Genomic DNA, 23,288 nt, shown 5'->3' with positions numbered 1-23,288 from the left:
GTGATAATAATACCAAACCTAACTTTGTTTAACTCACCCACATCTTGCACCACATCATTATCTCAAATGGAGCTAAGAGGCAACAATACAAATATGCATTTAATGCCATATTTAAAAACACACGACTTACAGAACCAGGACTTAATACCACTTGTGTAATTCTTTACGAAGCATTGCTAATTCACATGACATTCTACATAAATAAAAGTTGTCAGTTGCTCAGCTTTACAAGGAAACCACACAACCCACTTCCTTGATCCATGTGGCTAAGATGGACTGCAGTGTTAACAGATGTAGAAACAACTGAAACCAAATGGCAGTTGTTGACCTAAGTTTATATTCATGTAGAAACCTCAAATCACTGATCCTTTACAGGTGGTCATCTAAACAGTGCCACGGTTTCAAGGAGGAAGCCAAATGTGAAATGGTCCCACCAGTGACAGTAAATCAGTCTCAACTCAGAGCTTTCCCCTTCAGGCCGTGAAAAAAAATCCACACAGACTGCTAAGAGCACATATAAACAATAAAAGCAACTTTAATGCTGATGTGTACAACTACATGAGATTGGAAGATGTACTTTATTACTGCAAGAGTAATTACAAAAAAAATAAAACAGGTTCTTCTTGTTCTTGTAAATGGGGTGTGGACTAACACATCACCTTTGTTCACTTTGAAGTGTAAAGAGCAGTGTAGCAAGAACTTCTGCCACACAATAGCATCAAATCAACCCAGCAACAAATCACTTGTTGGTTCCAGCAACTCAAAGATAAAGATTGCTGGATTTATTTGTCTTACTTTACAGTCATTAAAAAAAACGACTATCAGACACAGGAGACTCTGATGCACAGTACAGCTTAAAGATTAGATCACTAGTTAAAAAAACAGCAGACATATTAAGCAGACAATACACCACAGACCCATTCTGTATACCACACCCACATTCCCTGCCCTTAATTTCTCACAGTCATTTATTTAACCAAAACTATCAAAACACATTTCATATGTAATCACCATTGCACATTTTAGCCAACAGAAAATATATATAACTATCAGTTTTTCAACTGGAGATAATCTCATTACAAGTCCCACTCACAGAGCTTACAGTGAGCATAATGCATACCAAAATCCACAACATCTAGGTTTGCACTTGAAATTGATATTTTTAAAAATAAATTTGGAACTAAGCATACGCTAATGGAAAGTTTTAATTTGGAAATAACTCAAAACTAATCAATTCCTTAAAAAAAATTTATATCCTGTTACATTCCATGCAATGTCTACTGCACCTAAACTCAGTCTACTCTTTAAGCTGAGTGAACATACAACTATTTTGTAACTCTCCCAGATACTCTCATTTGCTGTTAAACTTGACATCATCAAACTTGACTATCTTTCCATCACGAGTCACCACCTCGGTCTGCTCCCATGAACCCATTTCCCCATTTTTCTCCTCAAAACGCCGCACCACCACCCTCCCTGTCGTTGGCAGGTTGCAGGGAAGATCCTTGGCAGCTTCGTGTAACAACTTCATTTTCCTGAGGTCCTGTGCAAGTTCTGATCCACCTTTCGGCACCAGATCGTGATTTTTGTTCTTGTCCTCTTGCCTCTGTGGGGAAGGAGGAAGGTGCACTCCAGTCCGAGGCAAAGGTTTTATCTCTGGTCTAGGAGAACGTTCAAATATCCGCCCTGTAGGCTTATTCATAGGTGACTGATGTATGTCAAACTTGTTTAACGGTGATGGATCCCTGTTAAGTGGAGAAACACCTCGGTTTATCGGCGATAAGTCCCTGATTAGCGGAGATGCAGCTTGATTGATTGGTGATGGGTCCCTGATTGGCAGATGTGCATCTCTGTTCGGAGGTGATGGGGACTGGTTTCTGGCATTAAAGTGAGGTGTAGGTGGTTTAAGATGATCTTTTTGAATGGGTGTGTTGGTGACAATGCCCATTCCTGCAGCTCTTCGAATATCACTAATGACCCCGCCCATAGAGGCCCTCAGAGATGGATTCTGGTCCACCATCCTACACACAGCAGGGCAGTATGGTTGGTCCTTTAAAACATCCTTGATTTTGTCAGGACAGACGCTGGGTGTGTACAGACGAATCCGGGCACAGAGCTCAGCTATGATTTTTCCCATGGCCCAGACGTCTGAACGCTGATCTCTCTGGCTACCCCTCTGCAGCACCTCAGGTGCCGAGTAAGCCTCGTTCCCCATGTCCACTGCAGAGTTTAGACCACGTCTGAAGAACTTGGCCAGTCCCAGATCAATAATTACTGCTCTGTTCGTGTTATGCTCCACCTAAAGAACAAACATTGTTCAGCAAACATTAAATATTGACTAAAAAAAATACACCTCATACAGCTTTATACGGTGGATAATGTGCAACCAGCTTCTGCTCAGAGATAGTTTCTCTGAAGAGTCTGCACAGAATTACCAGCTTTTCTATTTATTTATTTTTTTAATTTTTTTTATCTGGTTCTGTTGATCTTTAGCTGACTGTCTTTTCAGATGCTTGTTTTGTTGTTAAAGCATTTTGTAATCTTGTGATTTTGAAAAGCGACAAAGAATATGGGATGGTGTTTTTTTGCCATGATCAGTTTTATGATACCAGCCACACGTATGTCTTTAAAGTTTTGAGACAAGTATATGCGTAACGAACCATTCGTAGTTTCACTGTGACAGACGCATGTGCTTTGCCCTACATTACTTAATCTCTGAGACAACCAAAGCTTGCGTAAGTTGACTTTGACATTGCAAATAAAAAAGAAAAAAACAAACAAATGACAAAAACTTCTTTACCTACCAGAGGGATAAGACTTATTCAGAGTCGACATATGCTCAAATCTGCATGTTAAAAAGAAACATTGTGATAAAGAAATCTAAATTTCCACTCACCATAATGTTTTCAGGCTTGAGATCTTGATGGACAATGTCTCTGGAGTGTAGATGAAGCAGCCCTTCACACATGCCGACAATGATTGTGCCTTTATTAGCTGGAGTCATCTGTGTGGTAAAAATAAATATGAGACCAATTTTAGGACGACCAGGGTCACATTGACTTTCATGCTTACCTGAGTTGGAAATCTTTAAACTACTTATTAAAGTGTGAAATAAATTAGGCAATTGCATGCTAAAATACATAAAATGTTACACAACAGAAGATAATAGGTAATATTACAACAGCAATTGTTCTTGGTTTATACCCTACACAAAACACACAGCAAAGCAAAGGAGTGAGTCAAAGGGCAGTGGTGACCTGCAAACCATGCAAACAATTTTTCTTAATTTCAACTTTCATTTCTTTTGTCTTTTTTCTAGTAACCTCACCGATATTTTAGACTTTGACGCCTTGAAGATGGTGGTCTCCAAGTCCTCTCCGAAGACAAACTCTAGTGGAATGATCCATTTTCCATCTTTAAGAATTATTTTGCCCAGAAGCCTCACTATGTTGGGATGTTTTGACTTGCTGCAGATCAGTGGTAACAAGTCATGGAGAAAAGAAGATTTTGACAAAATCAAAACAAAATAAACTGGGCGTTTTCTTTTTCTAAAACATTCAAAACCACCTGGATCATCTAGCATCAGGTGAGGGAATTATGTGCAAACATTCAGGTTTTGATTCAGAGGCCACTAGATGAGTCAGGCCTTCAGGCCACTCTCATGAAGTCTTTTTCTAGTTGTATTGATCAGATTGATTAATCAGAGACATTCACATCAGTGGCCTGCTGAAGATCATTTTGTAGGACTCTGGCAGTGCTCATGCTACCAGTAGTGACACTGACCCTAGCTAAATGCAAAACTTGTGAAAGAAAAATTGGTCAATAATGCTAAAGAGGAAAAAGATGTCAGTGTCTTCCACCTGTAAAACCACTCCTGATTTGGGTGTTATCTCATTGTTGCTCCTCTAGTAAAGCTGTTGTTAATGTCATTAATACTACAGCAGCTGAAACTGATTAACAACAACCTCTGCTACTTAACTGGCCATATCAATACCCCAGACGTTTAATTGACTTTATGCTGTACTCTTATTAAATAGTATTACTTTAATTTTCTAGCAGTTAATTAACACATAGTCAAGACCACCTGATGAAGATAAAACAGAGCATCAGAATAGAGAAGAAAGTTGATTAAAGTACATTTGAAAATGGGGTGGTTGGTTGATGGCAGTGTTTCAGAAACTGCTGATCTACCCCTTCTTTAAATGCCTTGTTGATATCAGAGGCCTAAGGAAAATGGTTCAAGCTGGCAGGTAGGCAACAGAAATTCAAACCATGAGCTTGCTTTGAATAAGTACCTGGCAAGAGTGGGAAGGGAAAACTCCCTTTTACAGTAACAAGAACAAACCTCATAATACTGCCTAGGTAGGTAGGTAGGTAGGTAGGTAGGTAGGTAGGTAGATAGATAGATAGATAGATAGATAGATAGATAGATAGATAGATAGATAGATAGATAGATAGATAGATAGATAGATAGATAGATAGTAGGGGTGCAACGATATTCGTATTGATATTGAACCGTTCGATACAGTGCTTTCGGTTCGGTACGCATATGTATCGAACAATACAAAATTTGTAATTTATTTTATCAACTTTCCTTCTGACGATGCTGTCTGTGTTGAGCGCTCAGTGAATCTGCGTTCGACTGCTCCGCCTAGGCTGCACTGTCGAGCCTAGGCGGAGCAGTCGAACGCAGATTCACTGAGCGCTCAACACAGACAGCATCGTCAGAAGGAAGAGCGCAGGGCAAGCTAGCGAGACAGAAGTTAAGCTCTCCTTGCAACATGGACCTCCCCCACCCTCATTCAGATCTGGCGTTTGGAATTATTTTGGTTTTCATGTGACGTATGACCCTGAAGGTAAGCGAGTCATGGACTAAAGTAAAACAGTATGTTGGATGTGCCATGCAATGCTCAATTACATGGGTGGGAGCTAGTGTGTTAGCGCAGTTAGCTCGTTAACGTGTTGGCCGTCTAGCCCCATGCACGGGGCGATCGGCGGTAGCTCGTTAACGGAGATTTGCCGTGTTGTGGCTTTAAGGTAATTTCAACGAGATTAACCTGAAAGCACTAGTGGGAACACAACGAATATGACTGCACATTTACGCCGACATCATCCTAGTGCAAAGACAAGTGGAAGCAGAAAAAAAAACAAGCAACCATGCTACTAACTGTAGCCGAGTCATTTAGACAGCTGTTAGCACATGATTCTCCTTATATGTTTAATATGCTGCTGAGAATATAGCCCAGAAGAAGCGGATAGTATAGCTTTTATTTTGGAAAGAGACATTTCTCTGTAATAAACTCTCTTTTCCAAAGATGAGTGATTCCTCAATCAGATACAGGGCTCGCAATATCGCTAGCCCGACGTCCCGGAGCTAGCGATTTTTTCAGTCGGGCTACCAAAATCTATCTCTGCCCTGCCCGTCGGGCTATTGTAGGAAGGAATAATATATGTCAATGCTTTTGCATTCTTTCAGAAATGTAGCTGGGTAATTATGTCATTGGCATCGGTGAGAAACTGTCAATATGTGACATATTGAAATCGCGTTTGAATTTGCGCTTGTTTTTTTGCTTTCACTTTGCAATCGCGCGAACTGTGTATAGAGAGCGACAGCACTGATCTGTGAGTGATGATAATTTGTGCACCAATTCCTCTGACATCATCTTATTAATTGTTAGCTTACTATGCAAACATGACAAGTGAACTCTCCCGCAGCTTAAACATGTGAGAGGTTGATCGCGCAGAGAATCGCTGAGCTTATGTGAGTGCGTGTGTAAAAGCAGCAGTATATATATTTTAGTTCTGCTGAGCCAAATAAGACAGGTCAGGGTGAAGAAGTGACAGCCAAAGAAAAGCTTACCACAAAACGGAAAAGTTATGACAAATCAGACTATAAGGCAAAAAGAAAGTGCAGCTTTATGGTTTCATGGACAAAAGAATTTCTGTGGCTGCAATATGACGAGCTAAATAACCAGGGCTGCACATAAGTGGTCCGCAGGTGCGCATTCGCTGTCAAAATAAAAAACACGCACAAGGGTTAGGGTTAAATTTAAAAACTGTACTTTTGAGTTAAAATATATATTTATAATTTTAATAAATGACAAATTAAAAAGGCATCAACATTTTTTTTGTATCGAAAAAATATCGAACCGTGACACCAAAGTATCGAACCGAACCGTGAATTTTGTGTATCGTTGCACCCCTAATAGATAGATAGATAGATAGATAGATAGATAGATAGATAGATAGATAGATAGATAGATAGATAGATAGATAGATAGATAGATAGATAGATACCTTTATAATGATCTAAAGAATGACCAGAACTCAGTTTTTTTCTCAAAGCACCTCAAGGTTGTGGTGCAAAAGGAGATTTTGATCATACAAGTACAGATCTGCAGCACATGTGTGAAGCTATGATGCCAATATCAACAAAAATCTCTGAGCAATGTTTCAAGCACTTTGTGGAGAGAGTTTAAGGCAGTTCTGAGTGTAGAAGGCCGACAAGTCTTGGCCAGTAGGTGTTTGTGCAATTCACATTTTTTAATATTATGGTTTACACCATGATGCTCTTTGGTTATAGCCCAGAAATGACAATGCTAATATGTAGTAAATAGAAGGTATGAAATAAATACTTACTGGGGACCCATGTAACCAGCTTTAAATCAATTATCAGTGATGTGACTGTTAATGCATAAAGAACATGCTTTTTGCCTATAAAAAACATGCAGAATGATAGTTTTCTCTGTTTAGCAATAAAAAGCATATAAACAGTTACATTTAGTTAAAAGCAAGCAAAAAAGTATTAAATGTCTGTCAGCAATTACACCGTCTGCCATATATTTTATACAACTATGTTTTGTAATAATGCCATATTGCTGTTTTTGTCTTTGAAAATATTAACCATGCTTAATATGCTTACTTGTACACTTCACTCTCTCTCTCCAGATCCTTCCAGCTGATGAGATGCTGAGGAACTTTCTTAATAGCAGCCCAGGTATCATTGTACTTCTCCTTGTACACTTTCCCAAAACAGCCCTCTGCAAGGGTGCTGGTGGAGTACGCCATCTAGGAGATGCTGTGAGAGCCTTAGAGTGAGGGGAGGGTCATTTTACTCACAAAACAAAGAATGATAGAATTGATAACAAGGAGTATATTCTGTAGTATATTCAGGTTTGGTGACAACTACAATGTTTAGTTATATGATATAAGCGTGAGTAATTGTAATACAAGCCAGTAAATATTTATGTTTGGTGGAGAACGATTGTGAGTAATACCCTGTACTTTCAGTGCTTTTGATGATCTTGAAATCACTCTGTTCTGTTTCTGGTACTAGCTGCTGTGACTTTTGGTACTTTCCACTTTAGACATTGATAAAACAACAATTCAGTAAAGCAATTCAGGACAGCAAGGTTATTTTACGGACTATAAAATATGACTTATTATTATTAAATATGACTAATATGCTTCTTAAACCACATTGTGAGTATCCTTAATGATCAAGATTAAATATAAAATATTAGTAGCTAACATAGCAGTAACTATCTAGAGATATTGCTTGATAAATAAAAGTAAAAGTAAAAAGCAAATAAACTCAGGTGATTTAAACAGCACTGACTATATTTATGTTTAGCGTATTGCCATTTTAACTTACAGCAAATAAAATGTGTTTACCTTTTTCAGATCTCACTGAGATATCGAACGTAATCACAAACAAACTGAGACTGAAAAACTGCTCTCACTCACCTTTCAACCTAACATTCATTGGTGTCAGCAGACTGTCAGACATAAACTTCAGTTAAAAAAAATATTCCCTGGAAGGGTGTTACCACTCTTGAGTAATACCGTAGATTCCTTACCGGAAAATTCTTAAGAAGAATGAAAATGTTCCACAGACTGATAATCTCACTGAACTACCATTTTGTTTCCCTCAAATTATAATTAATTTATTTAATTAGAAATACAGTTTGGGCAGTGAGCACCTGAATAGTAAAGTTCAGGCAGGCTGTTCTCAGTAACTCAGCTGTAACTGAAGCTGTTGTATAAATAAAGACACCAGGACCCTGATCTACAACCACACTTATCATTTCAAATATTCTGACAGCAGAGTGACTTGATGTCAGGATTATACAACAGGTTTTCAAAGAGCCAGAGAGCTGTGTAGTCAAAACAGGAAGGAAATGTTGACAGACTGGTCAGTTCACAAGAGAAGAGATTGAAGAAGGCAGTTTTTAACTTTCAAAATAGTCCTTATTATCAAGAACATTTGCAGTCACAGTATCTGAATGACTAAAGTTGATCACAGTATAGCAAATCATTTTCACTTAAGACAAACTCAAGGTTTTACAAACATACATGAGAAGCTCCTCAGTAAACACACTTTTCAATTACTTAATTGTACTTAAATTTAAAACCACTCAAAGCTAAAATATATATAATCTTTGATCCTTTTTGTTCTTGAATCTCTAAACCACAAAAGATTCTCTTCCTACCTTTATGCTGTTGAGGGAACGCAGCTCTGTCAGGTCTGAACACGAGTTGACGTTGTTAGCGCTCTTTAAACCTGTTCCACACCTTCCTGAATCTGATTCATGGCCCCAAGCAAAGCCAGTCCTATCCTGTAGCACACTAATTACAAGTGAAGAAAGAAGCACAGCGTAAATACAAATGCAGGTATGAGATAATGTTTGATAAACAGGACACGTGCTGTCACAGTGGGAGAGAAGACAGAGCCAGAGACCAGAGTTTTAACATTTGGATGACCGTGTGGAAAACAAAATAGCAGCAACATCCATAATAAATATAACAGCAGTGCTAGTGGTTATATGTATACATATACATGTGTACATCTAAAAATGCTAAAATGAAAAAGAAGGGATGATGAAATATGCAGATATGTCCTTATGCAAATTATTAACTGGTACAATTACCTACCAAAATACTTAAATTACCATCAGCCTTAGCTGTCTTGTGCTTTAGACTGAAACTGCTGAATACAAGCTGAGCCAATGTGAGCACAAACCTAATAATAGTTCAAAACCTGCTAACACTAGCGTGCTGCTAGTGTTAGCAGGTTTTGAACTATTATTAGGTTTTTAACAAAACTATGAATGAACACATATGGAATTATCTAGTAAACAAAAAAGTGTGAAATTATTCAAAACATGTTTTATTCTTCAAAATAGCCACCCTTTGCTCCCCCCCCCCCAATCATAACAAGGATAAGCACAAGAAAATGTATGCATGGGTGGATGGATGGATATCTTTTCTATAATTCCATATACCTTGCTTCATGTATTTGATATCTTTAGTATGCATCTACAATGTAGAAAGTAGGGATGGACCGATCAGATTTTACGTATCGGTATCGGTCCGATAATGACCTAAATTACTGGATCGGATATTGGAGAGAAATAAAACATGTAATCCGATTAATTAAATATCAGGAAAGCACCTCACAAAACTTGTGACATGGCGTAACTCAGCTCATAACCGTAGCACGTCGGAGCAGTATGCGTCACGTGATAGAGCGGCTGTGGCGTGCGAGGCCTGTCAGCGGTCTGGTTGAGCACTTGGAGCCTCACTACGTGCTTCCAAACCGGCATTTCATCTCCGAGATAGCTATCCCTGAGAAGTAAAGCAAGTGTGTAAGTTCATCTCTGAATGTTTGTAAAGCATTTCCATGTTAAGCTTAACAACCGATATATGGAGCGACTGCCTCTCTCTCTCCTGCTGCTACTTCAGTCATGAAAATGATCAATGATCGGCTTTTCTGTCACAAGTCCATCTCTCTTGTTTGTTTATCGCCCACTTTGCACCACAAAGAGGAAACAAGCAGCAAAACGACTGCAGCAGATGCCACGAGAGAAAGCGGGCGAGCGAAAGAAAGAAAGAAAGAAAGAGTGAAAGCGAGTTTTTGTGAGACATTAGTGACATTTAGCGAGGCTATAGTTAGTGTGTGGTGTAGTCATTGTTTTGTTTTGTGTGTCAGTTACACTGATGGATGTCACATTTGCTCCAAAAAAAGCCACTAAAGGCAAATTCCAGTGTAAATGCTGTCTCCACATGTAAAACTGGACTGATACAGCTCCTGTTGACAGACCTGCAGGGTTTAGGCCAGTGGTGTTCTCCTCTGTCTTATAGTGGACAGAAACATTTTTTTTGGAGTGGCACAAGTAATTTTTGTGCCTTCTTATTTGATGCAGAACACCTGATTGTTCTGTAAATAGATTTAAATGGTTATATAAAAAACGCCTGAGGCCTTGGCTGCATTTTTAGGTAAATAGTTCCATATAACTTTGTTGTTTGTAAAACGTGTGCATAACTTTTTAGAAATGTACAATTTCTATTTGCATTATAAGTTATGAAAATGCTTCGTTAAACATGTTTGTGGTTTTTACTGTAAAAAATATAACTTGTTTTCTACTTGGATTTTAATTTTTTGTCTAAATTTACATTTTAATTGTGTAAATATAGTATGTCAAAACGAAAAAATAACTCACATTTCAGATCTTAGAGGTTGTGCTGAAAATAATGATACCAAATAAGGCAACATAAACAGTTTTTGAAGGTGAAACATAGAGGTAAAATCAAAAGTCGTCAAAAGCGGCCAATTATGCCCTGGACGCCAGAGGTAAGCTGGTATTTAACTTATTTTTTCCTTTGGGAAAAAGGTTTATTAGATTGATCAGTATTGCTGAACTATGAAATATTTTGTGTGCAGTGTATTTTTAGCATACAGGTATACCAGAATAGCAGTAGTGTTTTGTTTTTTAAAATTTGAGTATGAACTTGTCAGGGTTGTGGTTCATTTTGACCCAGCATTTTCAGTTTCTTATGTTTTGGTATTCTTCTGTATTATGATTTATGTTCTGATTCTTTTGTTATCCTGTTTTGAATATTATTTTCTATGTTTCAGTTTATTCTGTTTAACGGTTTAGTTCAGCGTCAAGTCAGCGTCCTTTTTTCTGTTTCTTGTTTCCTGTTTTACAGTGAAGTTCTGTGTGTCATGTGAGTGTATTCAGTTTTGCTTCTCCTGTCTCGTCTTGTCAGTTACTTCCTTCTGTGTTCCCCACCTGTGTGTAATCTCCCTGTGTTCTCCTGTGTGTATTTAAGTTGTTTCTACTTGTGTACTAGTCGCTGGTCTATCTGTGATTTAACTGTGTATTCTCCGTGTGTTTTCCCTGCCATCCACCTTGATATGCCTCTGCTCACCCTCCTTCATGTTCGTGTTCATATTTGCTGTTTAGTAGTTTAGTTTTTCCCAGCTTAGATTATCTTTAGTTCCATTTTGCCATTTTTCACCTTGTGCTTTATTTTACAATAAACCACCTTCACATCTCAGCAAGTGCCTGCCTCATTTATTTTCTCCTCACGGCTCATCCCATTTGCCATGACAGAACTTTTACAAAATGCAGCAAGATATTAAAAAAGACAGTTTTATTGATTATAAAATACACTATATCTGATTCATATCGGTATTGGCAGACATCCAAATGTATGATATTGGTATCAGTATCGGACATAAAAAAGTGGTATTGTTATCATGCCATCTCTAGTAGAAAGTAGTAAAAATTAAGAAAAACATTAAATAAGAAGGTGTGTCCAAACTTTTGTGTCTGGAGATGGCGCAATACTGGAAGAGCATATGGGAGAAGGCTGCAACACATAACAGTGGCTAGTGAATCTAAGAGCAGATCAGACAGACCTCCCTGAACAGGGTCCAGCAACCATCACAGTGGCAAAAAAGGTTCTCCATTATGGACAAGTTGGACACCACAAGCCTCAACATAATTAACGTTTACTGGCTGAGGAAACTGACTGCACTCCATGAGCATCTGGTAGCACAAATGAGCAGGCTGCTAATGGATGAAACACACCCAGAATGGCTAACTGCTCAGTCCTGATCCCCAAGAACCCCCAGAAGGGACTGGTTCCATCCAACTACCGGCCTATAACCTGCCCCAGTACCACATGGAAGCCCCTATCAGGCATCACAGCGCTAAGATGAATAGGCACATGACTCAATGCACGAGTGGGGCACAGAAAGGAGTTGGCAGGAATACCAGAGGAGCAAAACACCAGTTCCTGGTAGACAGAACAGTCACCCAAGACTGCAAGACCAGACTGACCAACCTGTGCACTGCCCAGATTGAGAAGGCCTATAACTCAACGACCCACATTTGAGTCGTGGAATGCCTAGAACAATACAAGATCAACAGGACCCTGAGAGCCTTCATCAAGAATTTGATGGGGATGTGGCAAACAACACTGGAGGCCAACTTCAAGCCTATTGCACAAGACACCATCAAGTGCGGGATCTACCAAGGAGATGAGCTTTCCCCGCTGCTGTTCTGCATAGGCCTGAACCCAGGTGAATAGGAACCATGAAGAGGCCACTAAGAAAGCTGCAACCCCCAAGTACCTGCAGAGGGTCAGGCAAGTCCTAAGGAGTCAGCTGAATATTAGGAACAAGATCTGGGCTATCAACAGCTACGGCCTGCCAGTGATCAGGTACCCTGCTGGGATAATAAGCTGCCTAAAGAAGGAGATGGAAGCCAGTAACATCAAGACAAAGACGCTCCTGACTAAGCATGGAAGGTATCACCCCAGTCCAGCACCCTGAGACTGAGTACGCTAAGTGTAAGGAATGATGCCCGGTACTGGTGAGTTTCAGAACCACTGTCCAGGATGAGACAATGAAGAGTTTTCTCATCCACGTACTCAGTGAATACCTCAGGCAACAGAAACCCAGTAAAGTAGAGTAGCAACTGGAGGAGCCATCATGGAAGGACAGGCCCCTGCACGGTAAGTACCACTGGCGGATAGAGGAAATGGCTGACATCCAGAAATCCTACCAGTGCCTGGACAAAGCTGGACTGAAAAACAGCACAGAGACACTAATCATGGCAGCACAGAAACAAGCTCTAAATACAAATTCCAGAAAAAACATAACAACATAAGAAAACTCGTGTTGTGTTCACACTTACTCTGAATTTTAAAGGCTCTGTTCTTGATCTTGTATCTAGTTGGCCTGTGTAACAGTAATAATAAAGCCATTTAATTTGTTCTCCATATATTCAATTCTATTACAACCAATTTCTCATTCATTTGAAACATTTCTTTGTAAAAATGATTCTATAATTGAATGCTATGGTTACCATATGCATGTATACATGTATACATATGGACATGTATATACTGTATATATGACTGTATGTAGAAGCAGTCTATTGTAAAGATTTCAACGTTTGTGGCTTCAAACTTCATCCTACTGTTCTCTTGATGTCATATTTCAATAAGTTGCAGCTTAGAGAGTTTTGTAAAAATGTTGTAGGAGATTCAAAACATGGTTGCAGTTCATTTATTATTTTTCTTCATTTCACATTCATGGAGTCAACTTGAGACTTATTTAGCTTATTTCTTTCAAATGTAAATCTATGAAAATGTTGTGGTTTTCTAACTAATGTGGTGACCTACCAGGTATACAACTCCCATTGAGTCAAATCATAAATATGTGGTAGCAGAAATCCCTCTAGTATATATTCACACATCACACCGATACAAAATTGTGTACAAGCAAATTATGTACAAGCTCTCTACTGTAGTGTGTGCTGTCATTATAAAAGTAAAACACACTGATTATACTGGAATGACTGTATATAATGCACTGAGGATTTCCTTGCTGCTACTACTAAAAATCATAAATATGTGGTGGGTTGCTGAAACTTTGGGTTTTAGCAAGGTGTATCACAAAACCCCCCAAAACAATTTGTTGTTTATAAAGCACGATTTCTATACTACAGTCGATTCATACCGTAATTGTTTTCAGACTAACAAAAAATGTGTAAGAACTAGTTGGACTTTCCCCAGCAGATTTTAATTCATTGCCTTTGTGAAGGAGAAAAACAATATTAACTGAATAAAAGATTATTATATAATTTGAAACTTACTCGGGTTAACCACTTGTCCAATTCAGGGTAATTGGAAGAGAAGAGACACACGTCCAGGACAGATCCATATGCATTACCCTCAATCTATCATTGGGCTAACACAGAGACAGGCAACTAGTCACACTCACAACAATTGGCATTTTAGCATTACCAGCTAATCTGTTATGAATTTCTTTGAACTGTAGGAGGAAGCTACAGTACCCTGAGAGAGCCACAGCAAACCATACCCAAAGGCCTCAGTTGGCTTGCAAATTCAAACCAGGAACGTCTTGCTGTTAGACAATAGTGTTAGCCACTGCAGCAGTGCAACATTTTCACTGAATAATTATTTAAGTGTATATGGATTTCTATTTCACCTCTATACGTTTAAAATCCTGGTTGTAGCATTGGCTGTAGTTTTAGGTACCACACTAGAAGGTTTACAGCATTTCTTGTCAGTATTTCCTTTGTTCTGTTTCAAAGTGATCTCAAATAAATCTCAAGGGAACACTTTTTGCATGATGTTTCCTGGCACTTTACCTTTTGGTTGAATTTATAATTTGTGATACAGAGGAAAAAGTGAGCAAAAAGGAAGGCGACAAACAAGAAATGAAACTTTTTAGTTCATTGGTTTTTGTTTGGGTAAATTGTACAGCTTTAAACTAGTGGCCCCATAGTGTAATGATTAACACAAGTACCTAACATTTAAAAAATCCCCTGCTTCATACCAGGGGAAAAGGGAGACGGCTGCATCAGTAAGGACATCTTGTACATGCAGACGGAGTTCCTGTAGCGACTCCTTATGAATAAGAAAAAAAAACAAAAAAAAAAAAAACAGCATTGTTTTTGGTTGCATTATCAAATTATAAACTGGTCTCTCATGCTGTTATTTACTCATCTATTTTAATGTAAGTCTATACCAGCACTAGCACATTGTGTCTTGGCACTGTTGTTATGTACCAACACTAATATAGATATTTTCAATTTATCTGCCACCACTTTTGCTTTTGGTTTACGATACCTAGCAGGAATTCCTTCACAGAAACAAGAAGAAAAATGAAACTAACCAAAACTGAAAGCAATGACTAAAATTAGATCAGGGTGGGGTGGGAAGAAAAAGAGAAGAAGAAGAAGAAAATAATTTTGAGAATTAAGTACAAAGGGCTTTACAGAATACAATAAAATAGCTAACAATGAGGAAATCCATTAAAACGCGTGAGATATAGAATACTAAACTAAACCAAATGTCTGCTTGCTCAGGCTTCACAATTAGAAGCAGGTATATGACTGAATCAAATGCTGTTGCTTAGGATTTCTTTAAGCCATCGTCTAAATACAAACTGACTGGCAGAGAAATCTGGCAACCCCCCCCCCAAAAAAAAAAAAAAAAAAGACAAACAAAACTAAAAGCCATTGCGAAACAAGGAGATGGGCTATCTACTCGTATACAGCAGTTCTCTAGCAATGAGCCCATAGTCCACATGCTGACGGCTGCAGTGTAAAGAATTCCAAGGATGGCCGCTTGGTTGCATTAAAAAAGCGAAGACCAGACGTCCTTTAAGGTTTTGTTTAATTAGTTGTAACATTGTGTTGTGGCTTTGGGACATGCTGTGCCATTGCTGTTACTTACACTATGTCCTATCCATTTTAATGGACTGTGGAGAATTACAGACTTATTAAAAATATAATATATATATTTCTTTACAGTTATATTTTCTTTTGTGTTCTGTAAAGCACTTTTTAACTACGTTTTTCAAAGCGGTAAATAATATCATTATTATTATTACATGGTTCAGTAAAGGTTCACTATGCAATCAACCTCAGTAGAATACCACCATCTAGTGGCAAAAAATATATTTATTATGACGTACACCAGCTGTCATATGCTCTTTCATTTCCTCCTGCTCTCACTTTGAGGACAAAACCAGTACGGGGTTATCTGTGGAACTATTGCTCATCGTGAGAAAATGGTCTATCCGTCGGATTATTTGCCCCACTTTCAACCACGAGGTTAGTTTGTTTATTGACACGGCATTATTCAATATTTTTAAAATGGCGGCAAGGCAGTTGTTTTTCCTCTTAGTGTGCTCATTTTTGAGGCTCTTCATTCATTCTATACCAGCAAAATGGCTGTAGTAGCATTTCATTCCAGGCCCTCGCTTGGAATGAAATGGAATCGCAACTTTTACTCAGATCACAACTTTTATTCATTTTTACGGCACCGAAATTTGTTTTGTTAACTTTTTGCAGCTGAAGTTATTTTGTAAGAAATTACAAAGTACGAACAACATGTGCTGCTAATGTACTGCAATGGCAACCCAGGAAAACAATGTGCAGTGTTCCTATTTTACCATATTACCTAAGTGCTGCACATTATGCTGACTCATTAAAAGAATTTCCTTAAAAAGGAAAAACAAAAATATGCTTGTATTTTGGTAGTTAAACATCTAAGGACTGTAAAATGAACTGTTTTGCAAATGAAAATGATTTTCAGTAGACTAACTGTGTTATGTTTTCACTTAAAGATGGTGATAATCTACACACTCAGGAGAGCGGGTATGCTTTTGTCATGGTTTTTACAGTTCTTTAATAAAATATGTTTTTTACACTTCTTGTAAAAATGGGAGCAAAAAACAATATTTTTTCCCCTCTATATTACAGTGATGCAGGTCTTTCTTCTGACATGGTGCACAAGTTCTGTTACAAGTATGAAGAAATTGCCCTGCCTGTAACTGACACAGGGAGTTGTGTGAGGCCCATTCTTCACATGAAGCAGTTCCCCATGATGGCACAAAGCAAGCCACACCCATACCCGCCTGAGTCAAGACCTATGACAGAGGGATTCTTAATCAAGTCCAGTTTGGCTGGGATGCAAAGTGGGCCGCAAAATAACTTCAATTGCCAGACATACACAGATCGTGACGATAATAGCAAGGGAGAGGAAGTATTCAAGCCTTTACCCGGAACATCAGCCATTACAGAGGCACTCATGGAAGATGTAGGAAATAAGGGTAACATCATGGATGCCAACACAGACGCCAAAGAAAACCCAGGAAGCGCTGCACCAGTGGAAGAAGTGACGGCCCAAAACCGCTACAAGAAAAGAGCTGTTGGGAAAAAATGGAAAGGTAATTAAATTTCCAATATGCATCTGTTAAAAACTGCCATGCATACATTTATTGCAAATATTACATTTTAAATCATAAAGATTGATATATTAAATGCCAAAAAATCTAGCATGTTTAACACTGAGGACATAGTTAAAGTTGTTGTTGTATTTTATTGCAGTTCTGCTGAGGCATGTTTCTTTAATGTTACATTTACATGCATGATTAGACAAAATACTGGAAAGTCTTATATGATGCAATCAGTATAACTGCTGTACCTAAATAAGAGTATAATTTTATTTAAATTCTCACGTGGAGTAATTCATAGTGACTTTTTCCATGAGTAAGTCTGCCCCGTACTTTTTCTTTCCAGTTTACAATCTCTGTGTGGTGGCAGTTCTAATCATAAACTTTCCTGCCTGTAATGGATCTAATGGTATGTTGTACTTCATATGTATTTAAAGATTTATTTATATCTAGTTTATATACATGTGCAGTTTTTTTTAACTATTACTTATATTTTTATATTTTTGATCAGTTTATTTATATACTTAGCCTGCAGCACATCTACTGTGTTAAAAACATGAGTAAGCTAAGCTGTAGTAAGTTTTTATTCAAAAATTGGTAACACTTTGTAATACAACACCCCAACTGAGGACGTAATTGCCCTGTAATTAAATCTGACTTTAAATGAGCCCCTTTATTTGCAATTTTATTGTACCAGAAAGTGAATATACATTATATTTTCAAGTTACTGTGAAAGTAATTTAATTACACTATAATTTATTTTTAGGTACACTGTAATTGTATGGTAATTACCAGAAAAACAAATATTTTTCCATTTTACATTGTGGGTATGCCTTACTTTTTAGGGTGTGTAATGCGGGGTGACTTACAACAATGTTATAAAATGCAATACTAAGAATTATTCTAGGTCCCATCAGAATATGTAATTTTAACTTGCATGCATTTACACCTGAAATCATGTTTATATTTATATTTTCCATTTCTCTAAATGCAGATGGGCTAAACTGTTGGGTCTGCAAGGATCAGGACAAGTGCTCCAGCCTCAACACAATATATGACGAAAATGACCATATCCTGAACTATGGAGAGAAAGCTTTCTCAGAATGCTCTCAAATACCACCGCCTGTGCCTAAGACTCCTAAAACCTGCACAGTATGCCAGTCCGATTTTGTCTTCATTACCTGCTCAAACGACACTAATGAAATCCAACCAGAAGCAAAGGAATCACTCATTCAAGACATCCATAAAACATGTATGTAGGCCATTAAGGTGCCATTCTGCGCTGGCTTTGTTGAAATGCTGGTTAAAATATACCTGGACGTCAAGTTTCAAAATAAAATTTAAATAGAATGTGCATGTTTAAAAATATTTAAATAACATACATCTAATACAATATAAAAACATTATAAATTCACTGTGAACTGTTAAGACAACTGTGTAGATAAGGTTTAAAAAAATCAGAATGGGAGACGACGATCAACACAATAGCGCTATTCACTGTTGTCACTGTCGTTAGGGTGCTGCATGTTCCGCTGGTTTAAACTCAGCAAGCAGTATTAAATAAGGGTTGGGCGAAAAAGCCTCAAAAGGATACCACATATTTCAAGAAAAAACTATGATAACAGTATTTCTGTCGATATAGAAAAATATATATTATGCATCTAGCTTGAAGACAGCAGCATTTATAAATGTAAGAAAATGAATGTTCGAACCTTCTTTTAAAATGAGGAGTGTGGGTGTTGTTTCCCTGGAATTTTTAAGTATAAAATAACACTAAATTCAGAATAAACTAAATAACCATGTGACTCTGCAGGAGTCTGAACCAATATAGGCACATAATAAAGATGAAAAAATATTTTCTACCTGGGGTGTTGCATCTTAGATAGAACATTTTAATTGGTTGTTTAAATCCACCATTTGCCTCTATTATCAGAAGTACCGCAACTGGTGAATACTCTTTGTTTAGTTGGGTCGCACATCACCAGCTGCAAGTTCCTCCTCCTATTTTCTTGCATACTTTGCTGGGAACTGTGCTCTGCTGTCTACTGTCCCTTTTCTGTGTAACTCATCTTCGAAGTCGGACGCCCAGCTCTAACTCATCTCTCAGACATGCCCGGACTTGTCTCTTTGTGGGAGGACAATATTGGGGGGGAGGGCATTATGGTCAATATGATATGGCACAGACTTACATTAAATGCACCTGTTTAAATCGGTACAGTCTAAAGCAGTCTGGATAAACTCTGTACATGCGAAATATTATTTTGGAGGCTGTAGATTTTATTGCTATTGAATTTCTACTGTGCTGTGTATCAAACTGGTTAAAAGGCATATATGTGCCATCTGTGCCATCATGAATTCACAGTAACGAGTCGTTCTATTTCTAATCACAATATATGAATTATTTAAATGTAATTAGTTATTCATACAGAATTATGCTACTTAAATGTATTTCTTCCTCTTTAGGCATGCAGTATAAGACTTCTGACCCGATGCCCAGCAGAGGGACTTCCCATTACAGTATGTACTTTATTTTCACATAGAGAAAAAAAAAGTTTTAGATAACCCTTTATGAGCTGGAGCTGGATAGCACAACAACTGACAACATTACAATATTGTGATGGAACTGAAACTAGGGGCGGTATCCACTACAGGTTGGGATGTTAGAGTAGGAGTTAAAGTAGATAACGGCATGTTAAATCAGTATTAGCGGATGTGGGCTCATTCCTAGTGGTAAAGCCTTATAATTTTGTATGATTTAGCACATTATATTGCGTATTAATATCATTTCACATAATGTATTTATCCCCAGTGGGTCTGCCAAAGCCGATGGATCCTCATATTTGATTATTGAACTGCAGATTTAAAATTCTTGGTGACGCAACCCTCCGATTTTTCCGTGCTGTCGTAGTTCACTGAGACTGGGTTTGTCTCCTCCTGGTCTCAAATCGTAGATTTGCGAGTCAACAACATCCGACAAATTCACAACTGCGCAGTTCTTAAAGGTCAGTTTTGCTACTGAAAAATGTAACGCCGTTTTTTGGCGATCCGCCTTTTTGTGATGATTAATATTTTTGTTATACAAATATATTTAAAAGTGAGAGAGAGGGCGAGAGAAGAATTAAGCCCACGTTAAGTACCCCGAGATCGCACCAATCCCATAATCGCAAACTTCAAAAAGAAAAGGCGCGCACTCACTCGCATTTCAGGAAGTGGCCACCCGGTGCGCGCGTTTACAAGCCTGTCAGCGCGATTAACAGATTTTTTTATTGGGTTGCCATTATCCCACCGCTTGGATCCTCGAACTTTGAGCCAACCACATAAACCCACCGTCTGACATCCCCGCTGTTCCTCCCTGAGAGCCCGGGCCCCACGTCCCATCAAGTCGGAGAGCAGCAGCGCTACCGATCCAGACAGTGAATGTAAGAGGGCAGCACTGCACAACCCTAATCCTAACCCTACCCCAATAATAGTGAGGCTGTAAAACTTGTAATCTGTCCTGCCACCATTTGTTAATCGCTACATAAGCCATACATACATGCATACAACTATTTAAATACCGGCAATCATTTGGGCAAATATCAGAAATCCCTTTTTGGCACAGCGAGTGCACAGCGAGTGCGCTCGTTGCAGTATTTCTTTAATAGAATGATAGATGTCGCTAGACAAAACCTCCACATCAACACGATTGGTAGAAGAAGTCATAACCGGAAGTAAAGGAACAGCGAAGTTTTCTTTTGAAAGGGGGCGTTCGAGTAGTCCAAGAAGCACGTACTTATAGGATTTTCCCTTTCAAGGGGGAAATATTTACGCTGCCGTGATTTCCAAAGTTTGGAGTAGTTTGTAGTTGTGTTCGATGCTTCTAGGAGTGACTTTTTATTCAGAAACAGAGGGCAGATGATCAGAAAGGAACGCGTCACTGACGAACTGGAAAGCTTAAGTCTGTGAGCGCAGTCGCGGTTAACCCATGTTGTAGCCGAGTCCCACTTATTTCTAGCAAAACTGGTATTTTGAATAAACAGCAGAAATTGTCCGAACGGAGTTTCCCCCGGAAATGTGCACACATTGAGCACAAACGAGCGACCTCTATCTGTTGAATCTGTAATAAAAGCCGAAGTTAAATGTTTGTCAAAATACAACTAATAATTAAACTGCTTTAGTGGGTGAGCTTATGAATGTAACAATATATTACAGCTGGGGAAGAAAAAGAAATACACCAATGCGCGCTTTTATACACTTGGCAAACTAAGAGTATCTTAATTATGACAGAGGCTTAGTTATATGACGATATGTTTCATGTTTATATGGTGAAACAGTTTGTAGCAATCCTGCGCTCTGGGTATAAAGGGCTCGATATACCCTCACATACAGTGACACACTCTCAAAGTGAAGTTATATCTGCTGACCTGAGTCACGCTTTGGTGTCCTTTCTGCTGGTCCTTCACCTCTCAGTTTTCTAACCTTGCCGCAACTTGGCAGATAACGTGAATCTATTATTGTGTCATTTTTCAATTTCAATTATATATCAATACAGAAACTTAATTCCTAGATTATACAGAATTAGATGCTGCAACAGCTTGAATAGATCAGCCTTTCTGGAGACAGCATAAACCAAGAAAAAGGTGCCAGTATACTCTCTGCATTGGTCACTTAACACACAGAGCTGATATATAAAGAGTCAAAACCATAGGCAAAGACATTGCAGGGTATTTTTCAACCCACAGAGTCTCACGTTTTCAAACTGTCGTAAGCTCTCCCTCTGTATAATTTGTGAATCTCTAAACTTCTGTACTGATAGACTATATCACCAAAAGTTTTCACTCATCTGCCTTCACTTCCACTTTGTTATAATACCACCACTAGATGACTGCGTAATATTTAGTAGCAAGGAAATTTCATGGCTGGACTTGTTGCACAGGTGGGATCCTGTCATTCAGTCTGCATGACTAGGTGGCTTTTTTATACTGGTGCCCACAGAAGTGATTGGAACACCTGAATTCAATGATTTGGATCGGTGAGTGGATACTTTGGGGAGTATGGCGTATATCATTAAACTGGTGTTAAAAGCAAACATGATAGCAGCTCATGTCAGGTTACAAAAATCAAGAGGTGCATGCCAGCAGATGTGACGACATATTTGTTGCACAGTGAGGTGCACTGGGTAAAAAAGCTACTTTACACTCCAATGCAGACATGAACAGCTGGGGACCCGATGGCCAAATAGTCATTCCTGTTATACTTCTTTGACATAATGGATAACAACAATAATTATATTTTAGCATTAAATATATTTATGTAATTTATTTAATAATAATCAATACTGTTAATTTACTGCAGCTGCAGCATAAACCTTGCACTGGGTGATGATCCAATAAATTACTTGAGTACTGTACATATGTGTAATAGTAAATTTCTGTATTGATGTAAATGTATTAATACATTAAAGATGAAGGTACATTTAAAAAAAAGAAAAGAAAAGAAGATAAGACACTTAAATTCTTGATTCAACCTTAATTTGTCTTTTCAGATCCTGGCCGTGGACCTATTGGATTGATTTTAATGGCTGGTTTGTATAAATTATGATACTAACCTATGACATATACAATAGTCACTTAACAATGAAGTTAAATTGCCAAGAGCCAGGTTTTGCTGACCTTGACTGAACAACAGCAGTCTGTAGGGTTTTTTTTCTTCTTTTATTTCATAGTTCTCTTTCTGATTGGGATTGGAGCACTGTGATCTTCTGAGTAAGCGTGATTTTATTTTAACAAAACTTTCATCTTAGAAACACAACTTCCTTATATCAGGTCCCTTGAATAAGTTCATGAATGACTAAAGCTATAGACCAACCCCCCAAAAAATATTTCACACCATTTAATCCATTATACATTTTAATACAGTTCCCCAATCTTAAAATAGATGATTTTATTCTTTCCTTTTAGTGCTGTAAGAAAAGCTTTGTGATATATTTGAAAAAAAAAAAAAAACTAATTCTCAGTCCCAGTAAATCTTGAATTGGAGAATATTTTTAGTTCAAATATTGAAAAAATGGAAAGGGGCTACAAGCAGACTGTTTTGTGGTTCTTTTTTTTTTTCTTTGGCTAAATGCAATTTCACTTAACACACTTCTCTCTTTTTTCAAACAGGACTTTGGATCTTCAACATTTATCCCTCAGCATGAAACATCACGCTGAAACATCTTTTTTTTTTTTTTACTCATAGATAC

The 23,288-nt window shown here is 38.1% G+C and overlaps 2 protein-coding genes and 1 long non-coding RNA gene across 4 annotated transcripts; 2 read left to right on the top strand and 1 right to left on the bottom strand.

The window, feature by feature from the left end:
* Positions 1-517: 517 nt before the first annotated feature.
* Positions 518-17,028, bottom strand: zmp:0000000881 (uncharacterized). 2 transcript variants are annotated; one of them, XM_012919041.5, is made up of 6 exons: positions 16,892-17,028; positions 8,493-8,628; positions 6,923-7,088; positions 3,329-3,467; positions 2,897-3,004; positions 518-2,299 (listed from the first exon to the last, which is right to left on the bottom strand). In XM_012919041.5, the coding sequence occupies exons 3-6, from the start codon at positions 7,066-7,068 to the stop codon at positions 1,352-1,354; spliced, it is 1,341 nt and encodes a 446-aa protein (XP_012774495.3). In that variant the 5' UTR covers positions 7,069-7,088; positions 8,493-8,628; positions 16,892-17,028; the 3' UTR covers positions 518-1,351. The 2 variants fall into 2 exon arrangements, with proteins under 2 accessions (XP_012774495.3, XP_012774494.3); XM_012919040.5 differs by having other exon boundaries at positions 6,923-7,078.
* LOC101479432 (uncharacterized) lies at positions 15,489-18,880 on the top strand. Its single transcript, XM_004551077.4, has 5 exons — positions 15,489-15,941; positions 16,457-16,487; positions 16,593-17,059; positions 17,412-17,474; positions 18,060-18,880. The coding sequence occupies exons 1-5, from the start codon at positions 15,899-15,901 to the stop codon at positions 18,323-18,325; spliced, it is 870 nt and encodes a 289-aa protein (XP_004551134.3). The 5' UTR covers positions 15,489-15,898; the 3' UTR covers positions 18,326-18,880.
* Positions 18,881-19,838: 958 nt separating this feature from the next.
* LOC143421110 (uncharacterized) lies at positions 19,839-23,238 on the top strand. Its single transcript, XR_013100868.1, has 4 exons — positions 19,839-20,484; positions 22,590-22,628; positions 22,770-22,809; positions 23,209-23,238. It is a non-coding gene; the product is annotated as an uncharacterized LOC143421110 (long non-coding RNA).
* The last annotated feature ends 50 nt before the right edge of the window (positions 23,239-23,288 follow it).

The sequence above is a fragment of the Maylandia zebra genome, linkage group LG11 (assembly GCF_041146795.1).
Source record: "Maylandia zebra isolate NMK-2024a linkage group LG11, Mzebra_GT3a, whole genome shotgun sequence".
NCBI classification, from domain to species: Eukaryota; Metazoa; Chordata; class Actinopteri; order Cichliformes; family Cichlidae; genus Maylandia; species Maylandia zebra.
The sequence above is the reverse complement of the archived record's forward strand: the minus strand, read 5'-3'. Positions and strand labels throughout refer to the sequence as shown.